Source organism: Podarcis raffonei, chromosome 5 (assembly GCF_027172205.1).
Source record: "Podarcis raffonei isolate rPodRaf1 chromosome 5, rPodRaf1.pri, whole genome shotgun sequence".
Classification (NCBI taxonomy): domain Eukaryota; kingdom Metazoa; phylum Chordata; class Lepidosauria; order Squamata; family Lacertidae; genus Podarcis; species Podarcis raffonei.
Window position 1 is genome coordinate 12445343 of NC_070606.1, and position 20280 is coordinate 12465622.

The 20280-nt window shown below is 46.7% G+C and overlaps 1 protein-coding gene across 50 annotated transcripts in view; it reads left to right on the plus strand.

Annotated features, from left to right (window-relative positions):
• The window catches only part of SORBS1 (sorbin and SH3 domain containing 1), a 200713-nt gene that overhangs the window by 118377 nt on the left and 62056 nt on the right, over nt 1–20280 (plus strand). For 26 of the 50 annotated variants that reach the window (XM_053387840.1, XM_053387825.1, XM_053387842.1 and 23 more), the window contains 8 exons: nt 311–1096; nt 1660–2061; nt 5737–5884; nt 8619–8648; nt 12833–12996; nt 15598–15661; nt 17694–17768; nt 18079–18141. In XM_053387840.1, coding sequence (XP_053243815.1) covers nt 311–1096; nt 1660–2061; nt 5737–5884; nt 8619–8648; nt 12833–12996; nt 15598–15661; nt 17694–17768; nt 18079–18141 — 1732 coding nt within the window. The remainder of the gene's footprint in view (nt 1–310; nt 1097–1659; nt 2062–5736; nt 5885–8618; nt 8649–12832; nt 12997–15597; nt 15662–17693; nt 17769–18078; nt 18142–20280) is intronic. The other 24 variants (XM_053387831.1, XM_053387832.1, XM_053387837.1 and 21 more) reach the window with 9 other exon arrangements.

Consider the following 20280-nt stretch of genomic DNA (forward strand, 5'->3'; position numbering starts at 1 on the left):
GGAAAGATGTCGGATAGGAAATGCATACCATTGACTTCAGTGTGATAGACAGCTACAGCAATCTGGGCTTTGGGTATTCAGCCAATACATGATACACTGAAATGATACACCAGCTCATCATGTGAAGATCTGGAAATCCTTCATTCAACAACGGGAGTGAATGAGCTGTGTGCCGACTTTGAAATTCCATATTAAAGTTTCGTTTCTTCCTGTTAACCTCAGTCTAATGACCAACTCATTTCTCTCTCTCCTCTTTTTCTCCTTTGTACGGTGCTGACTTTCCCCCCTTTTGAACCCCTTAACTGGACAGACCCCTTCTCCACCCCACCCCTCTCCTCCAAACGAGGAGAGCTTTGCATGGCGACCTCGCACCGGCACCGCAATAACTGTCCTGCAGCCCATTCCCATAACGGATTGTGTACACCCTCGCGCACCCAAGACGCATTTGCGACCCAGCCTCGAGGGCCGGCCCAGTTTTTCCACCTCGCCCAAACCCTTCGTCTCGGCTCCCTACAAATCCGCTGGCTCGATCCCCGCAGACAGGGGGTTGCATGTTGGGCAATCGCGGTCGGGAAGTCGCTCCTTGGTACCCGACGCGTCATCTGAGCACCAAAACACCCTGGCGCTTGCTGAGGAACATCCGAGTGGTAAAGCTGGACTGAAACCCAACCACGAAACCAGAGCACAGAAAAAGGTCAGCAGTCTATATGTAGCTTGTTTATCTAACAGCACTTGTTCGGCTCCGTTTGGAAATTCCACTGCTGCCCGTTCAGATGGCCAAACACAAGGCGCCCGTTTTGGAGCTGAGGTCACTGTGGCACCAGCCTTCTCCCCTGCTTCCTCTGTAACAGATACTGGAAAATCTCTTCCTCCTCCTCCTCTTGCCCCTCCCAAGCCATTCTTTAATATTGTTCTCAGTGGAGACTCAGTTAGTTATGGTCCGAGCCATCCCTCCAGGACTCCACAGGCTGTTGGCAACACAAAGGCAGACTTCCCACATACGACTTGCAGTGAGGACAGGATGAGAAAGGAACCGTGCATTGCTCAGCCGCCGCCGCCCCAGCAACATCCATGCAAGGCAAAGGAACATGGCAGGGTACTTGGTTTTCTTCATAACCTTTTTTTCCTCCCCCTTTCACACGGCTCTATCTTTCTTTTCCTTCTCCCACGCACCAGCGCCTTCCTTTCCGATTTGGAGGCATCCTAAGATCTTTCCCTCTCTCCTACTGAATAACCGACAGCCTTTCCTTCCGAGACGGATGCATGTTTGTGTGGAGATTGTGGGTGCAGGGTTTTTTTTGGGGGGGGGTGCCTCAAGCTCAAACCATACCAGAGAGGTTGGGATGGGTGCCGTTCTGTGAAACCCCTCTGTCTTAGGCTAAAGGAAACATAGCAGCTGGCACAAAACCGCCCTCAGGTGATGACCATGTATTCAAAGGGATTTTGGATTGCTTGATCTGTTGATGGCAGGTGACCTGGAAGGGGGGTTGGGGCCCGGGAGTTGTGTGAATTATTGTCTTTTTTTAATGGCCGCCGTGCAAAACTTGCTCTTTTGGGTAAATAATGTCGTCTCACGAGGTGTGGCATCTTTTGCATGCCACTGCTCACCTGCACTGTTTTGGTCCCCCCCCCTTGTTAATGCCACCTTATCTCCCACAGGATGCGACTTGCTCTGCCGCCACCACCCCAGCTCATACAGAGGTTATAGTAGTGCCATTCCAACAGGTTTACCCCGACCGCGGGCGAGAAGCCAGCTCAAGCACACCTCCACCGCCTCTCCTGCCATATGGCCAAAGCTCTGCATTCTCTGACAACACGCCTGCTCCTGGCTTACTCCTGACCTTCCCAACATTAGACGATTTCATTCCCCCTCACCTTCAGAAAGGTTCCCAACATAACCAGCCGTCCTCTTCGTCGGGGATTGTGCCCCACGTTCGCCCGAAACTGCCTTCACTGTCGCCACCACCACCTCCTCCTCCTCCTCCCGTGCTGATTTCTCCCGTCACGGAGGTCTCAGACAGTGTGTCGGAGCCCAAGAGCACAGGAATGATCTTGCGCACAGTAAGCCTTGCCACATGCCACCGTGACGGCTTTGCTAAATTTATGCTCCCGGATTAAATGACCTTATTTTTTCTCTCACTGGCATACTAAACTTTGAACAAGGTGCTCTCTGCCAGCAGCATGACATCCGAAACCTTGTTTATGTGCTATTAAATTGCATGTGTGTCTCTTCCCCCACTTCTTGCTCAGTCACCCTTCGGCCGTGTAATGTTTCTTCCTTGTCCTTTCCTATTTGAAAACTCTACACCAGGGTTTCCCCAAACGTTTTGGACTACGGTACCCATCATCCCTGACCACGGGTAGCTAGCGGTGATGGGAGTTGTAGTCCAAAAACAACTGGAGGCCCAAGCTTGGGAAGCCCTGCTCTGTGCCTTTGGCCATAACCAGGGCCGTGCACAAGGCACATCCCAACTTGGTGCCCTGCAAATGGCGCTGGACTACAAATCCCAGCTTCCTGACCTGATGGAAGTACTCCATTTTAGTGTTTCACACTGCTTTAGACTACCTTCATGGAAGGACATAGGGTAGCTGTTATGCCAATGTCTTTGGGCTTCTTCCTTTGTGGCAGCTTCGTATTCGCAATTTCACATCTGCATACAAAAGCACGCCTGCCATTGTTGCGTTGCAGAACATGTGACATTCCTTGGCCCCATTTAGTCACCTGGCAGTGGGAGGAGGTCTTTAAAGACAGCTTCACATGCAATGCCTTTCATAGAATCATAGCTGGAAGGGGTTCTGAGGATCATCTGTGTGTGTGATAATTTTTATTATTACACTAATAAATAATTTTTATTAGTTTTCGATTACAATAACTCCATGAAAGCCTCATTGTCACAGTACCAAATTATAATACAATTCATATTTCCAATTGTTCAGATACCAAATTATATTATTTTCTTGGGCCCCCGCGTGCTAGAATTGATGATTTGATAATTTACTTGGACTCTGCATTCCAAAAACTTATGAATTCCAGTTGTACACCAGTCAGAATAACAAACTAAAATTGCAGCTGCAATTTTAACGACTTCCATTCGCATTAACACATCCAATAATTTGCAGCTCTACAGGTAAAGCCTTCAAACTCTCTCTTTGGATTCTGAGCATCGTCTAATCCAACCCCCTGCAAGCAAGGCAGTTGCCCCATACGGGGATCGAACCTGCAACTTTGGCATCATTAGCACCACGCTCTAACCTACTGAGCTATCTAAGCTCAGTGAAGGCTGGTGGGCTGTCTCTGCCCATGGCAGGCTACCTTTGTCCGGAGGGCCCCATTTAGAACAGCCAGACCTGGTGAAAAGTACTTTATGCCACCAGGATCTCCATACACAACTCTTCCAGTTTCAGGCTGCAAATTATGCCAGTCTCTATGGTTTTCTTCTTCAAGTTTTGGCTTCTGCTGGCTTGGCTTCCTTGAGTCTCAAAAGGCAGCCAGACACAGCAAAAACAACAACAACAAACCTATTTTAATGGTGGGCCGGGAGCTAAACAGGTCACCTCTCTTCCAGTTTCCCCCGACGGCTTTTATATACTTGCTGAAAGTAATTGGCGCTGTGGGTTAAACCACAGAGCCTAGGACTTGCCGATCAGAAGGTCGGCGGTTCAAATCCCCACAACGGGGTGAGCTCCCATTGCTCGGTCCCTGCTCCTGCCAATCTAGCAGTTCAAAAGCACATCAAAGTGCAAGTAGATAAATAGGTACCGCTCCGGCGGGAAGGTAAACGGCGTTTCCGTGCGCTGCTCTGGTTCGCCAGAAGCGGCTTAGTCATGCTGGCCACATGACCCGGAAGCTGTATGCCGGCTCCCTTGACCAATAAAGCAAGATGAGCACCGCAACCCCAGAGTCAGCCATGACTGGACCTAAAGGTCAGGGGTCCCTTTACCTTTTTAAAAGTGATTGTGGGGCCAAATGGAGCTCTGGTGGTCACTCGATGATTCTGTTGATCTTTAAATATCATGTAGCACAACAAAAACCCCAGAGGGGCACATTTGGATTCGAATTTCCTGTACTTCTGGTTTGATTCAAAGTGTTCCATTAAAAAAAAAGAGGGGGGAGGAGATGCAATTGAATTTTGACATTTTATCCCTCCGGGGAGGTAGGGGCAGCACACATGGTTTCCCCAAACGCTTCATCCTTGTGGCATTAGGCTGAGAGGTGGTGGCTGGTCCAGCGTCATCCAGGGACTTTCAGTGCCTGATGTGAACACAGGCCATGCTGGTTTAAGCCCAATGATCCACCTACTGGCACTTCATGGAGTTGCTTTTACAGGAGAACCCAAAACAGGAAACCCCATGCCTTGAGATTGTCCTTCCTCATGTGAGTGGCTATGCATCATAAAGATGAGTAGGGGATCAGTATGGGCTGTATGTAGTTCAAATGCTGTTTATTGGATGTGCGGACATGGGTGGCGCCGTGGTCTAAACCACTGAGCCTCTTGGGCCAGCCAATCAGAAGGTCGGCAGTTCGAATCCCTGCGACGTGGTGAGCTCCCGTTCCTCGATCCCAGCTCCTGCCAACCTAACTGTTTGAAAGCACGTTAAAGTGCAAGTAGATAAATAGGTACCAATGCGGCGGGAAGGTAAACGGCGTTTCCATGCACTCTGGTTTCCGTCACGGTGTCCTGTTGCCCCAGAAGCAGTTTAGTCATGCTGGTCACATGACGCGGAAAGCTGTCTGTGGACAAATGCCTGCTCCCTCGCCCTGAAAGCGAGATGAGCGCCACAACCCCATTGTCGCCTTTGACTGGACTTAACCGTCCAGGGGTCCTTTACCTTTTTACCTTATTAAATGTGCACACTCACAGAATTGTGGAGTTGGAAGGGACCCCACGGATCATCTATTCCCAACCCCCTGCAATGCAGGAAACGTTTTGCCTGACATGGGACTCGAACCCACAACTTTGAGATTAAGAATCTCATGCTCTACCAACTGGCTATTCCCCACCCCCTCCACTTGCAGTTGCACCCTAATTATCTGCCACTCTCTGCTCACTTTGAACAAATCCTTCTGGTAGATCTAAACTGGAAATCTCAGGGTCAGTATGATCATTTCATCTTGATGGCCACCATTACTCCACCGCCACAAAAATTAAACAGCAGTTCTTATGTCAGTGATAACAAATAAGCAGTTTCTGCAGCTGGCTGCGTTCGGCCCAAGGATGTGATCCTCTACCTTCCTCTCTCCTGTCTCTGCCGGTTGCTCTCCACCTGTTCTTCGCATTGTCCTGATGTCCCCGGCATCCTGCTGTCTAACAGCTTGCAAAGGGCGGTGCGTCCTAAAGTTATTTCCCGGATCCCCCTCATCAAATAATCCGTAACTGGCTTTCGTTCAGGAACTGCATGGGTTTTGCATGCCTGATGGTTTCTGTGAAAGGAAACCTCTTTTTAAAAGGAAGCATGGGTCTGAACACACAAATCTCTCTCTGTGTGTATCTCCGTAACCAGAACAGCTCACTCCTGCCACCAGCTGTATGCCATGTATTACAGTTCCTTCTTCCAGTGCAAAAAAGGGGTTTTGGCTCTTCCCTCTGTGTATACTAACGGCAATGAGAAAGGCGCCGTGCCGGTGCATCAAACTAATTTTTTCTCGGGTTTGTTTGTTCTCTGTTGCAAAGCGGCTGTCCTCCAGGTGCCCTGTGGCCCTTGGGCAATAACGGCATATGTACCTTTCCGTTTCAGGACCCCTGTCCTCTGCTCTATGAAGCGCCCAGGTCCAGCAGTGGCACAGAGTGCTATGGCTCCCTAACTCTCACCAGCAAACCCACCTCTGGGTACCCCTCCACCACCATAGTCAACCCCACCATCGTCCTTTTGCAGCACAACAGAGGTAAGGGTAACAACATATTGCCTTTTCCAGCTCAACTTGGGACAATTTTCAGCGAGGGCAATTACCGTATTTTTCGCTCCAAAAGACGCACCTAAGGCGCAGCTAGTTTTGGGAGGAGGAAAACAAGAAAAAATTATTCTGAATCCCAGAAGCCAGAACAGCAAGAGGGATCTGGCTTCTGGGATACCGTGTGGCTGTTCTGGCTTCTGGGATAACTGCGCCAAGCCTCTTCAGGGCAGCGGGATGAAGGCTCCCCCTGCCCGAAGAGGCTGCGCGTGGCTAAGGCAGAAGCCAGGACAGGCGCGTCGCTGAAGGGGCGCTGCGCAGTTCTCTCTCTCTGCACAGCGCCTCTCCTTCACAGGAGAGATGCTGCGCAGAGAGGGAGAAGGCGCAGCACCCCTTCAGCGAAGCTGGAGAAGGAACAGAAGGAGACCCTTCTGTTCCTCCTCCGGCTTCCAGGACAGGTGTGTCGCTGAAGGGGCGCTGCGCAGTTCTCTTTCTCTGCGCAGCACCTTTCCTTCACAGCGCCCCTTCAGCGAAGCTGGAGAAGGAACAGAAGGAGACCCTTCTGTTCCTCCTCTGGCTTCACAGGACAGGTGCTGCGCAGTGCCCCTTCAGCGAAGCGGGAGGAGGAACAAAAGGGTCTCCGTTCCTCCTCCCACTGCGCTGAAGGGGCACTGCGCAGCGCCATTCACTCCATAAGACGCACTCACATTTCTCCTTACTTTTTAGGAGGAAAAAAGTGTGTCTAATGGAGCGAAAAATATTGTATATATGACAGGGCATTCGCAATGGGATGGGAGTAAGGCTGGGTTATATATCGATACGCCATCCAAAACCAGTTTGAAGTGGTGACATCGGTTTCATAATTTTTCGATCTGGCAATCTATCGTGAAGCATGGTGTGTGTGTGTGTGTGTCTGTGTTATGCAAAAAATCACAATGTGGGGAAAACCATGAATCCAGCCAATGCTTCTCTCGATTCCTGCAGCCCCTCTGCTGGCCCAGCTCTTCCCTGTCTCATGCAGGGGGCAGCTAATTACAAGAGCAGGAGCCAGAAAAAATTACGATGCGGGGAAAACCGTGAAGCCAGCTAATGCCTCTACATAGCTCCATCCTTATTTCAGTCACCGTAATATATTGGTGCATCACGATGTTTAGCTGGTGATACCTGGTTTTCAACTCTGTGATATATTACCCAGCCCTACTGGTTGCCTCCTTATTTCATAGAATCATAGAATCATAGAGTTGGAAGAGACCACAAGGGCCATTGAGTCCAACCCCCTGCCAAGCAGGAAACACCATCAGAGCACTCCTGACATATGGTTGTCAAGCCTCTGCTTAAAGACCTCCAAAGAAGGAGACTCCACCACACTCCTTGGCAGCAAATTCCACTGTCGAACAGCTCTTACTGTCAGGAAGTTCTTCCTAATGTTTAGGTGGAATCTTCTTTCTTGTAGTTTGGATCCATTGCTCCGTGTCTGCTTCTCTGGAGCAGCAGAAAACAACCTTTCTCCCTCCTCTATGTGACATCCTTTTATATATTTGAACATGGCTATCATATCACCCCTTAACCTCCTCTTCTCCAGGTTAAACATGCCCAGCTCCCTTAGCCGTTCCTCATAAGGCATTTCAGACATTGTGATATACATATGCGCATACACACACACACACACACACACACACACAAACCGTACTTTTCCGTCTATAAGACGCCCCCATGTATAAGATGCCCCCTATTTTTGGGGAGTGAAATTTCAGAAAATGGGGAGAGATGGCAAAAAGTTGTTGGGGAGGGGAACTACCGAGGGTTGCTAAGCTTTTTTTAGAGGGGAATGCCGAAAATCGCTCACCCACACGCATCACAAAATCCGCCTCCCGTCTGTATCCTCGCCGGCGGGAGCTGCCAACCCCCCTGCCCCCATTTGCCGCAGCGTTGGCCAATCAACAACACCAATTGATGCAGCAACCAATAACACGCACAATAGCCTCTGATAGCCACGGCAGCAACCAATCAAACGTCCACCCTATGTACTACCCATGTATAAGACGACCCCCACTTTTTTGCATGATTTCTAAAACATAGTCTTATATACGGAAAATTACGGTATATCTATTTATTTATCTTATCTGTAAACTGCCTGAAGATTTTCCATTAAAATAAAAACAAAACTGCAGGGAGCCGTCACAGCATGTTAACGATGAGATTAAGTGACGACCTTGGAAACCCTTCATTTTAATTTTGCCTCTGCCCATTAAGTCAATAAGTGGCCTTCGATAAGCCACCCTTTCTTTCATACTTAACCCGCACCTGCAATCTGAATATAATAATTATTTACGAGTCTTCCAAAGTCATTGCAAAAGGTCACAAGATAAACAGTCTAAAGTGATATATAGATACTAATAATAAACTCACTGCTTGGAGGTGTGGTTTTTTTCTTAAGGTTTGGTATTTATACATCCTGTTTGGAACAACTGTGCAAGCGTTTTACTCCCTCGTTGTATCAATGACTTGAGAACGTTGTCTAGCACTGCCGTTTTGAAGTTGTGCAGGGCTGAACATTAGCTTGCTTTGGTGGGAAGACCTTGGGTTCAGGATCTGATAAGGAGGCCACTAAGCCCTTGTGTACCGCATGTGTTATTTATGCCTGCCCAGATCACTGCAAGAGTTGAGAGCGCTCACGTCTCTGGTGTTTGTACCACTTATTTGTCTGTCGTTTTCTCCTCTCCCACAGAACAACAAAAAAGGCTTAGTAGCCTATCAGGTACGCTGCCCCAAATGTTGCCACCTCCTTTTCTTCTCCTGTTCTCCTGCTGCTGTGTTCACCTGAGAAGCGCACTGCTTTGTGACTTAGCAGAGTACCTTTAGTGAATCCGCGAGTGAAGAGCCTTTACTGAAAGGGGTAGATGAATTATTGTCCGCTCAGTCACTGCGAAGTATATCCTCTCTCTTGAAAGCGCTGGAAGGAGCATGCAAATTCTTTTAAGACTGCCTTGGGTGTATTAGATTCTGAAAGGCAAGACTGTATAGTCAATAAATATGCTTGACAGCTACACAGCGCCTTGCCACTAAAAAAAAGAAAGATATTGAGCTCCCCCAACACAACTATTCTGTCCAGTTCTGCAAGAAATTTGCACGCATGTCTTCGCACAGCCACTGCACCTCACCTGAGCCAATTCCTGAGAAGGGCTCCCAGCCTGGATGAAAAATTGTGTGCCCCACATACATGCCTTCAGATAGTAACGTGCTTTAAAACCGAACATGCTTTTAAATGATGCTAAACTGGACACAAATGTAGAAGGGGGAAAGGAACAACTACATTTATCGACTGATTACACTTACAGGCTGCTAACAGGCCGGGTTGCCAGTGTAAGTGCAGTAAGCTTTCATATATAGATATATATATGATATAGATAGATAGATAGATAGATAGATAGATAGATAGATGATATTATATATTTATATATATATATATATATATATATATATATATATATATATATATATATATAACTGTGGCTCGCTTGCTAGGCTTCTCGCCCATTTCCTTCTCCTGTAAGAGAAGAGCGGCCTGGCACCTGTGTATTTATGAAATCCCCTTTTAAAGCTGTCTCAGCTTAGTGGCTTTCACCACATCCTGTGGCAGCTCCTGCCATAAATTAATTGATCCTGTGAAGTATTTTCTTCCTACCGCCACCAATAAATGTCACTTTACCTTCCTTGTTAGGGACGTGGGTGGCGCTGTGGGTTAAACCACAGAGCCTCATGGGCTTGCCGATCAGAAGGTCGGCGGTTCGAATCTCCGTGACGGAGTGAGCTCCCATTGGTCGGTCCCTGCTCCTGCCAACCTAGCAATTCGAAAGCACATCAAAGTGCAAGTAGATAAATAGGTACCACTCCAGCAGGAAGGTAAACGGCGTTTCCGTGGGCTGCTCTGGTTCGCCAGAAGCAGCTTAGTCATGCTGGCCACATGACCCGGAAGCTGTACGCCGGCTCCCTTGGCCAGTAAAGCAAGATGAGCGCCACAACCCCAGAGTCGGTCACAACTGGACCTAATGGTCAGGGGTCCCTTTACCTTTACCTACCTTCCTTGTAGACATCGTACACAATCTTAGAAAGCAGCATTGTGTGCCCATCCCTGTTATGCATTAATAATAATAATAATAATAATAATAATAATAATAATAATAATAAATAAATTAAATTATTTATATCCCACCCTCCCCAGCTGAAGCCAGGCTCAGGGCGGCTAACAATAAATTTATTATCCCACCTCTCCTCAAAGGAACGCACAGTTTGTGGTTCTCCCACAATCCATATTATCATCTCAACTCCCCTAGGAGGTAGGTAAGGCTGAGAGATGCTCACTGGCCCATGGTCACCTAGTGAGGTTCATGGCACAGCTGAGATACGAACCCCGGCCTCCCAAGTCCTAGTCGGACTCTCTAACCACTCTTAGTCATGTTTATTTTCTAAATGAAAAATCCTCTTTAACTCTTCTTCCACCTAGAGATGCTGGTTCAACTCCCGGCTCAAAGTGAGCCTCCTGTACCAGTTTCTTTCCCATCTGTAAAGTTTGGAGAGATCTGTTTGAAACAGTGCGCTTGGACCATTCTAATAAATTTGGTGTCACAAGCAATCCTGACCACTTCCCTGTTCAAGTTGAACGTGTTTAAACAAGCGCAAGTCGTTAGTAGAGATCCTGGGAGAAACCCACTTGTTTCTTTCCATCTTTGAGATTTTTACTCATATTATGTGCTCAGTCTGGGACAATTACTTTTTTAATGTTCCTTTCGGTCTAGGTACCTATGACCCCAGAACTCAGTTTAAATTTCCCACTTCTAAAACTTGTTGGTCTTCCTCTGGTTTGCTTTCCATAAAACAACAACTTTTTCTTAGCAAACCCATTGTGCTTCCTGGATTAGGCTAACTGCCCCTTGTAGTGAATTTAGAGGGTTACGATGCTGAACTTTCAGTGATTTCGAGACCTTTCCTTCGCTTGTCAATCTTGTGCTAGATTTAAGAGCAGGCCCCTCATTCAAAACCTAGATCAACAATCAGTATTTTCATTTATTCAAAACATGTATGCCACCCTGCAACAAATTGATTCAGGAGCAATTTACACAGGTTAATTGACAATATTAAAAAAAATTAAGAGTATTAGATGAAGTGGCTCTATACAGGATTTGCTAAGGGTACTCAATGACTGAAGCTGGCTCTCTGCATGAGCCTTGTCCTGCACTATTTCAATATCCCATTCTGAACCATACAGCTCTGGTTGGCTTTGGGTGCATGATTTTAGTATCTGGTCTTTCTCCCGTGCATGCTACGCAGTGATATCAGAGTTCCTGCAACTTGGCAAACTTTTGATGAGGGAAGTTGTAATGTCCTGTGTCCTTTTCACCCCTGAAATCCTTCACGGGAATTTCCTCAGAGGTGGGGCTTGAAGGATTCCCCATTGTAGCACTTTGTTATGCAACCTAACGTCAAGGTACGAGGGCCAAGCCAAATTTCTCAGAAAAGAACATTATCGGAGTTTCCTCTCTTGGTGTGTTTCTTGTCCCACTACCTCCAAGCTGGCTGGGGAGTTCAACCGAATGGCCCTCTCAACTTCTCCACCAACATTACAAGCGGGGAAGATTTTGAGTGCAGCTGCAGATCCCATACATGGGACGCAGGTGGCGCTGTGGGTTAAACCACAGAGCCTAGAACTTGCCGATCAGAAGGTCAGTGGTTCAAATACCCGTGACGGGGTGAGCTCCCGTTGCTCGGTCCCAGCTCCTGCCAACCAAGTAGATAAATAGGTACCACTCCGGCGGGAAGGTAAACAGTGTTTCTGTGCACTGCTCTGGTTCGCCAGAAGTGGCTTAGTCATGCTGGCCACATGACCCGGAAGCTGTATGCCGGCTCCCTTGGCCAGTAAAGCGAGATGAGCGCCGCAACCCCAGAGTCGTCTGCAACTGGACCTAATGGTCAGGGGTCCCTTTGCCTTTGCCTTGCAGATCCCATATATTTTAATATTGTTGAAGGAATCAACAGGCTTGGCTCCTGTTCCTGCCGTCTTCCTGTCCTAACTTTGCGCTTCCTTCATCTACCAGCGTGAGCTAAGAATAGAATTCTTTTGAGTTTAAGTGAGCTTCAGTGAGTTTTTGCAGAATTTTCCCCCTGATAATTCCCCATTAATGCCTCCACTTCAAACAGTAAGAGAATCCCATTTTGCCCCAAAGAATATTTGGGGGAAATGTCTCCCCACCACCACAGTTTTGCCACCCACAAATAGCGTGGAGAATTGGGGGAAGCCATTTTTTGCTCAGCCCTATAAATATTTAAACCACTGTGCCACTTGGACTTGCCGATCGGAAGGTTGGCGGTTCGAGGCCCTGTGACAGGGTGAGCTCCTGTTGCTCGGTCCCAACTCCTGCCAACCTACTAGTTCGAAAGCACGCAGTGCAAGTAGATAAATAGGTACCGCTCCGGCGGGAAGGTAAACGGCATTTCCGCGCGCTGTTCTGGCTTCACCAGAAGCAGCTTAGTCATGCTGGCCACATGACCCGGAAAAACTGTCTGTAGAAGCAGACAAATGCCGGCTCCCTCGGCCTGTAAAGCGAGATGAGCGCTGCAACCCGAGAGTCGTTCGCGACTGGACTTAACTGTCAGGGGTACCTTTACATTTACCTATAAATATTGCTAGAATTAGGTAGTGCTTTTGAGAACCCATGTTTAGCCTGGTTGATGGATTAGTGGCTAGAGTCAAATCCCAGACATTGATGGGCTATGGCTCCTTGTAAAAATCCCTTGCTTATTCGGTCACGTTTCAAATTATTTTGCTGTCTTGGGACAGTCAGACTCATCAGTGTTTTGCCAAGGTTTTTGGAGTGATTGATGTTGGATATTGTGTAATGATTGTATTGGAAGTCAAAGCGATGGACTTGCTTCCTTTGTTTACAGAGCCAGCGATAGATGTGCCACTAGCCGATAAAGTAGATTATATGCCTGTCCAAGAAAAGATGAGCCAGAGCAAGAAACAAGGAATGGAGGAAAGGAAGAAAGTAATTAAGAGTCCACAGTACATGACCGATTCCTCGCCGGATGACATAGGCATTCCATTAAGGGTAAGGAAATTTGGCCCATTTTCCTTCCACATAAATTCATTTGTGCTAACCTGTATGGGGTGTCAAATCTAAAAAAAATGTACAGTGGTACCTCGGGTTAAGTACTTAATTCGTTCCGGAGGTCCATACTTAACCTGAAACTGTTCTTAACCTGAAGCACCACTTTAGCTAATGGGGCCTCCTGCTGCTGCCGCGCCGCTAGAGCACTATTTCTGTTCTCATCCCGAAGCAAAGTACTTAACCCGAGGTAATATTTCTGGGTTAGCGGAGTCTGTAACCTGAAGCATATGTAACCTGAAGTGTATGTAACCTGAGGTACCACTGTAGTATAAACACTGACACAACTGGGAAACACTGGCCTGCGAGCGCTCCGGTTGGAGAACAGCCTTTACCAAAGGTGTCATAGGCTTTGAAGACACTCCAACTCAGGACGCAAGGGAGAAACGTGCTAAGAGGAAGGCACGCTTGGCAAATCCACACCATGATCAAGTCCCACCTGGAAACCAATGTCCCCACTTTGGAAGGACATGCGGATCCAGAATTGGCCTCCACAGTCACTTACGGACTCATTGTTAAAACCGTGTTTATGGAAGACAATTTTACTTGGCTACGAGTGATTGCCAAAGAAGATGAAGACGACAAAGGAGTGGTTTGTTCATCTTTGGCCCTCACCCTGCACTCAGCACTCACCTGTGGCTCCTGGCAGCATGCAACAGTGGCCACAATCCGGGAATGGCTTCGACTGGCCAACTTAACCAGGTGAAGGTTGGAGACTGGTGGGTCTCAAACCCTTCAGTGAGTTAGGGACTTGTCTGTCTCCTGCATGCTAGGACAGACTCTGGCAGGTTGAGCAGATGAGACCAATAGTGAGTCTAATGGCCGAGAAGGAAGATTCTGCACATGTTTTTAGACAGAAGTGAGGAGCAGATGAGGCTTGTCCACCTGGGAAGGTAGCCCATCAAGGAGTCGGAAATGCAGTGCATTGCAGTGCGCTTTTTACACACAATTAATATCTTTAATCGGGAGGATTTGATTTAAATCACTAGTCAGTAAGACTTGATTTAAATCACTAGTCAGTAAGACTTGATTTAAATCACTAGTCAGTAAGACTTGATTTAAATCACTAGTCAGTGAGACTTGATTTAAATCACTAGTCAGTAAGACTTGATTTAAATCTTTTTTTTTTTTTGCAGAAAGACTCATTCTTGCTGGTATAATCCTAATATTTACAACCAGATGAAGATTTCATTTTTGGAACAATAAATTTTCAGAGTAGTTTTCACAGTTATATCAAAAATTACTGATTTGGTTATACTATTAGAAATACATAGACAGATAATTATGAAATTATTGTGAGGTTTAATAAGTTAACTTTATATTTGGACAACTTTTCTGCTGTACTTTATTGGAAGGAGAAAAATAATGATTTCCTTAATAACAATTTATTTAACTAAGACAATAACATTATAGCATATGTGTCAGGGAACTGACATCAGAGCGAGAGGCGAAGGGGAGGCTCCCAGATGATGCTGGCGAAGGACCCAGCAACAGGCGGAGAAGCAGTTCAGTAGAGGGGGAAGGAAATCAGCGCAACACCAGGGATAAAGGGGGGCAGATGGGGGAAACGGAGAGAGTGCTCCAGGACTCTTCACTGGACATCAGTGAGGAGAGCACAGGTCCTCCACTACCCACGCCCTCCCTGCGCAGAAGACTCCCGCGCAGTGAGAGGAGGAGACTGGGAGTCAAACAGCTTTTATGCTGGAAGAGGTTTAAGAAACGCCCACTGACAGATTCTGCTAGCGACTAAGGCAGCCACGCTGAGATGGGCTGTGCAGTCAGAACGGTTTAACAAGGCAATTTAGCCTAGAGAGGCGGCAGTTTACGCACGAGTAACTCATACCCATTACAATATGCATCCATGTTGGTTAACTGATGTGGTTAAAAGGTTGGTTTTTTTAAAAAAAAAACTTACACTGAGTTTTAGCACACATGAAAAACTTAAAACAAATCCTTATTTCCTGACGAATAGCCTTTGGACTATAAAGTAACTTAAATAGAAAACTGTCTTTAGAAAGATTTTTCCTCCAAAAGCATTTTATTTTAAAAATCCGATTTAAATTTTAAAAAATCCAATTTTTTAATTTTTTTAAAAAAATTAATAATTGATTTTTATTCACCCTGTCTTTAATATGGCAGCTTAGGAGTTGGGCCGAGAGACAGCAACCCTGCCAGCTCAGTTCTGTTACTCACAAAAGTCAGAGAATTCTAGAGTTAGGAGGAACCCCCAAGAGCCATCTAGTCCAACCCCCTGCAATACAGGAATCTCAACACACGGTCTCCCATCCAATTTGAAACCATACTGGACCCTGCTTAGCTTTGCAAATGTGCCGGCATCCTTTTATTGCTGCACCACTAAATTTCCCTCAGTGTTTGCAGGTTGTTGGTCAAGCTGTGACAGAGCAGCAGCAGGGGACAAACCTTTGCAATGCAGTTATTGTCGCAGAGAACGAGCAGAGTGCATGCCCTGAGGCGAGCTTCTTTGTTTTTCGACCGGCAGAATGAACTCGCGCCAATGACTTGTTTTGTCTCTTTTTCTATCAGAACACGGACCGATCAAAGGACTGGTACAAGACGATGTTCAAGCAGATTCACAGGCTGACAAAAGGTACCGTTTGCCTGCCTGCTTTGTTTCCCCCAGAAGCCCTGAGTTCAAATCTGTGGGCAGCCCTTAGTGGATGTTGAAGGTACCCAGAGCACCAGGAGAAAGGTTGAGAACGGACTTGGAGAGCCAAACTACCCACGAGGTTACATGCGTAATAGCATTTAGCTTGCCTTATTTTTGTCCTTTAAATAGCAGTTGGAGGAATGGCTGAGTTTCAAAGAAAATCCAACCTTTCCCGAAGCTGCCATTAAGTGTTTGTGGGGGCCAAGGGAAGGTCTCCCCCAAGGCGCTAACAGCAGCTTGGAGGGAGGTGATCGGATCTGACTCTGACCCTATGTCCGCCTCCATTTAAAAAGCAAGAAAGGAGAGGTGTGTTGTGTTTACACATCTTTAGCATCATTTGTACGTTGGTCCATGGATGCTGTGTGCCTATGTGTGTCTGAATTTTTATACATGTTTATAATCCTGGCTCGGGACACGGGTAGCACTGTGGTCTAAACCACAGAGCCTAAGGCTTGCTGATCAGAAGGTCGGCGGTTCGAATCTCCGCGACGGGGTGAGCTCCCGTTGCTCGGTCCCAGCTCCTGCCAACCTAGCAGTTCGAAAGCACATCAAAGTGCAAGTAGATAAATAGGTACCACTCTGGCGGGAAGGTAAATGGTGCTGGCGTGCGCTGCTCTGGTTCGCCAGAAGCGGCTTAGTCATGCTGGCCACATGACCTGGAAGCTGTATGCCGGCTCCCTTGGCCAGTAAAGCAAGATGAGCGCCGCAACCCTAGAGTCGGCCACGACTGGACCTAATGGTCAGGGGTCCCTTCACCTATAGTCCTGGCATGAAAGGGGCTCCATATCTTTGCAATGTGCAGCTCCTGCCATCTCTGCCTCTGCCCCCTATGTGTTATCATGGATGTCTAAGGTGTGGAACATTTTGCACATAGACCTCCATGCGTTTAGGCTTTCGCATATCCAGGAATCAGGAGCATGTGGGATTTGAGGGCCCTGGGAAGGCTGCGTGCAGAGAGGCCTGCCTGCCTTTCTCTGTGCAAACATCCATGCCTGGAATTGGGGGGGGGGGGCAGAGCCAGGAGAAGCCCCACACCATCAGGGCAGGGCCTGCGATAAGGCCCCACAGCCTTCTTAGCATCAACTGCCCTCTAAGGACTGGCTGGCTGATACTGACGGACAGTGTCTTGCAGTAAATAAAGAACCACGTAGAGTCAAAAGATCCACAGGGGAAGGAGCAACTTTACTGAGGCAAAATCTTTGTTACATGCAATGTGCAATCAAAGAAAGAGAGAGAGATAGAGAGAGAAGCTCGCTGAACACAGGGATTTATCTTTCCTGCCTCAGCGTGACCTTGAGGTAGCCAAAACAATAAGTGAGCCTGCTAGAACCTTCCAGCACTTTCCACTTTCTGCCCCCAAAGACCTTAGTCATGACAGATACATGTCCTGTTCTTCAGTTGTCTGGCATTGACTCTCTTGATGCCTCTCGCAACACTGCTATTTGTTTCTCTCTATTTATTTCTTGGGGACGTGGGTCACGCTGTGGGTAAAACCTCAGTGCCTAGGACTTGCCGATCATATGGTCGGCGGTTCGAATCCCCGCAGTGGGGTGAGCTCCCGTCATTCGGTCCCAGCTCCTGCCCACCTAGCAGTTCGAAAGCACCCCTAAGTGCAAGTAGATAAATAGGTACCGCTTTATAGCGGGAAGGTAAACGGCGTTTCCGTGCACTGCGCTGGTGCTGGCTCGCCAGATGCAGCTTCGTCACGCTGGCCACGTGACCCAGAAGTAGCGAACCGCCATCTCAGGGAGACCACGAGCCACCCAGGGATGGGGCTTGAAAGAAGAGATAGTTGGCCTCAGGGTACAGCAGAATGCTAAATGGATGTTTTCTGCACTTTTTCGTGGAGGGCATCAGCATCAAATACAATTCTCGACATGCGCGTGCGAGGAGATTCACACTGATTTGTCCATCTCTCCCTTCATTTCTTTCCTCTCTGTTCTTTCCCCCAAAATGTGCTCTTTCTGCACAGACCCTCCTGAAGAAAACCCTTATTGCCCTACCTACAAATTCCCCGAACTTCCTGATATCCAGCCCCAAACCAAAGGTACCCACAAGCTTAGCCACTTGTTCTGTGTTTGGTTTTTAACCATCCTCTCAAATCTTTCACACTAGAGCGTGCTACTTAGTTGAATGCCTGTCCTTTCAGCATGGCTGGCTCTTGAGTGGTGCTCAGTTTGCCTCCTTGTGTGATGTGTGCGGAGGCAAAATACTTTCTAACCTTTTATTCTCTGTCTGGAGTGTGTGATGTAACACTGTTTTCGAACGAGGCCGTGAGAAGCTTAATGGGGATAGGGAATTGGGGGAGTGACGTTTCCTCCACTGCTGTCCAACTCCCTTGCTTTTCTCCGCTGCAGAAGAAAATCCTTATTCTCCTACCTACCAGTTTCCTGTGTCTACTCCTAGCCCTAAATCTGAAGGTAAATAGTCGTGGTTGGCCAACGTTTCCTTTTGCACAAGCGCTGCTGCTGCTTCCTCCTTAACTTTCCAACCAGAGTTTTCTTCCCCTACCTTAGTTTGCTTCTTCCTAATGATCTGCTGTCAGTTAACTTTTTTGCCTTAACTGTCGGACCAGCTTTCTTGGCTTGCCATTGCTCTCTCTGCTTTCTAACAGTCCCCGGACTAATGCAGCGGGACTTGGATCTGCTTGGTTTTTGTGTGCTCAATCCAAGGTACCCAGCCGCGCATCTGCAGTCGTTTACCTGGCACACTGAGCCCAATCCACCAAGCGCAAACGGCATTGGATGGAACAGGACTGGTCTGAGAAGAGAGCCATTCGGTTGCACATTCCCCATTCATTCCATGGGGGGCTTTGCTGAAAACGGTCCCAGCGAATTGGGCTCATGATGCCAGCTAATTGATCGCCCTGAAATAATAGCATTTAACCTAGTGTGTATTTTTTAAAAATATTGTCTTGCGTTTTTCCCTTCCCCTGACTACTTTTTAAAGATTATCTTAGCCGGGGTTTCCCAATTTTGGGTCTCCAGCTGTTTTTGAACTACAACTCCCACCAGTGGTCCAGTGGTCAGGGACGATGGGAATTGTAGTCCAAAAAAATAGCTGGAGACCCAAGCTTGGGAGATCCTGCCTTAGAACAAAAAAGACTAACAAAATCAACTGAAAGAGATGACCAATTGACGTGACATTTAGTTAACACACAGAGACAGAATTTATACATAATCTTTTTTTAAAAAAAAATTATTTATTATTAATTATAATTGATATAATTATATATAAATTATTAATTATTAACATTTTTATGTCACATATGTATGCATTATCATATTACATTACAGGGCATATTATAATATAATATCCAACATGTATACAAAGTTTATATACCAAATTTATGTACCTAAAGAAAGAAAAAAGAAAGAAAGACATAAAGCCATTTCAAAATAATATTTGTACCAACACTACGGACTTCCTATCAATCTCTTTGTATATTCTTTTTTAAAAAATGAATGTACTCTTATTATTGTATATTTCTTTACATTTTATCTAATACATTCTTATATCAATATGTACCCTTAATCTTGTTTCTCAACTCAGTTTCTCTCCGACATCAATCGAATGCTAGCATAGATAGCGAACCTTTACTATATTTTTGAACATATGAATTTATACATATTCAGTGTATAGCGGTGCATTTATACTGTGCGATTTTACACATATTTATACGTATCTTAGCATTTTACGTGTCATGTATGATACGTAAAAGTTCTAAATATGTATCAATATGTATATGTATAATCATGCATTTATGCTCTGACTCAAAATGTTTAGACTCATTGAAGCTCCTCTGATTCCGGCCCCCGGTTAGCTGCCCCCTTCCCCATGGATTACCTGCACTTCTAGGTAAACTTAGATATTTGTACCCGTGTAAAACTTCCTACTTCGTTGGCGGTGTGGGGCTTGCTGGGGGCTGCCTTTCCATAACTGGTGCACTCTCAGTGGCAACAAGTACAAGCTCTTAGATGCGCTGAATCTGGCATGCTGTCTGTAAAAGTGACCCATAGCTCAAGACTTTAGAAAAACCCTTTTGGAAACGCATGAGTTTTGCATGTATGAGTCTCCAGGCTCACCCTCTGACACCGGGGGTTAAAAAAATGATCTCTGGTGGCAGAAGAACCTGTGTCAGAGATCCCAGATAACAAGATTCTGTGTCAGAGATCCCGGATAACAAGATTCTGTTCCATCTTATGTGGGCATTTGAGGCCTTCAGACAAAATGCTATGCATTGCAAGGAATGCCTGTGTGATAAAGTTATTTACAACATGGACTCGGAAACCACTTAGCAGCAAATGAATGTTTAGAATATTTCAGTCCCTTTGCGGTACCGGCAGTGTTGGGTCCGATGCTACAGAGCGACCCAGGACACCAAGGTTTGAAACCGTCTGGTGTGGAATTGTGATTCTGTCAGCTACTGCGATTACTAGATGCATCTCAGCCGTGTTGCAGGAGGAGGAGGGAGCGACGTTCCTAAGCCCTTGTTGAGTACCATGGCAAACTATTTGTGGCAACGTCTTATAATGAGATTGCTGCCGCAGGAACCTTGC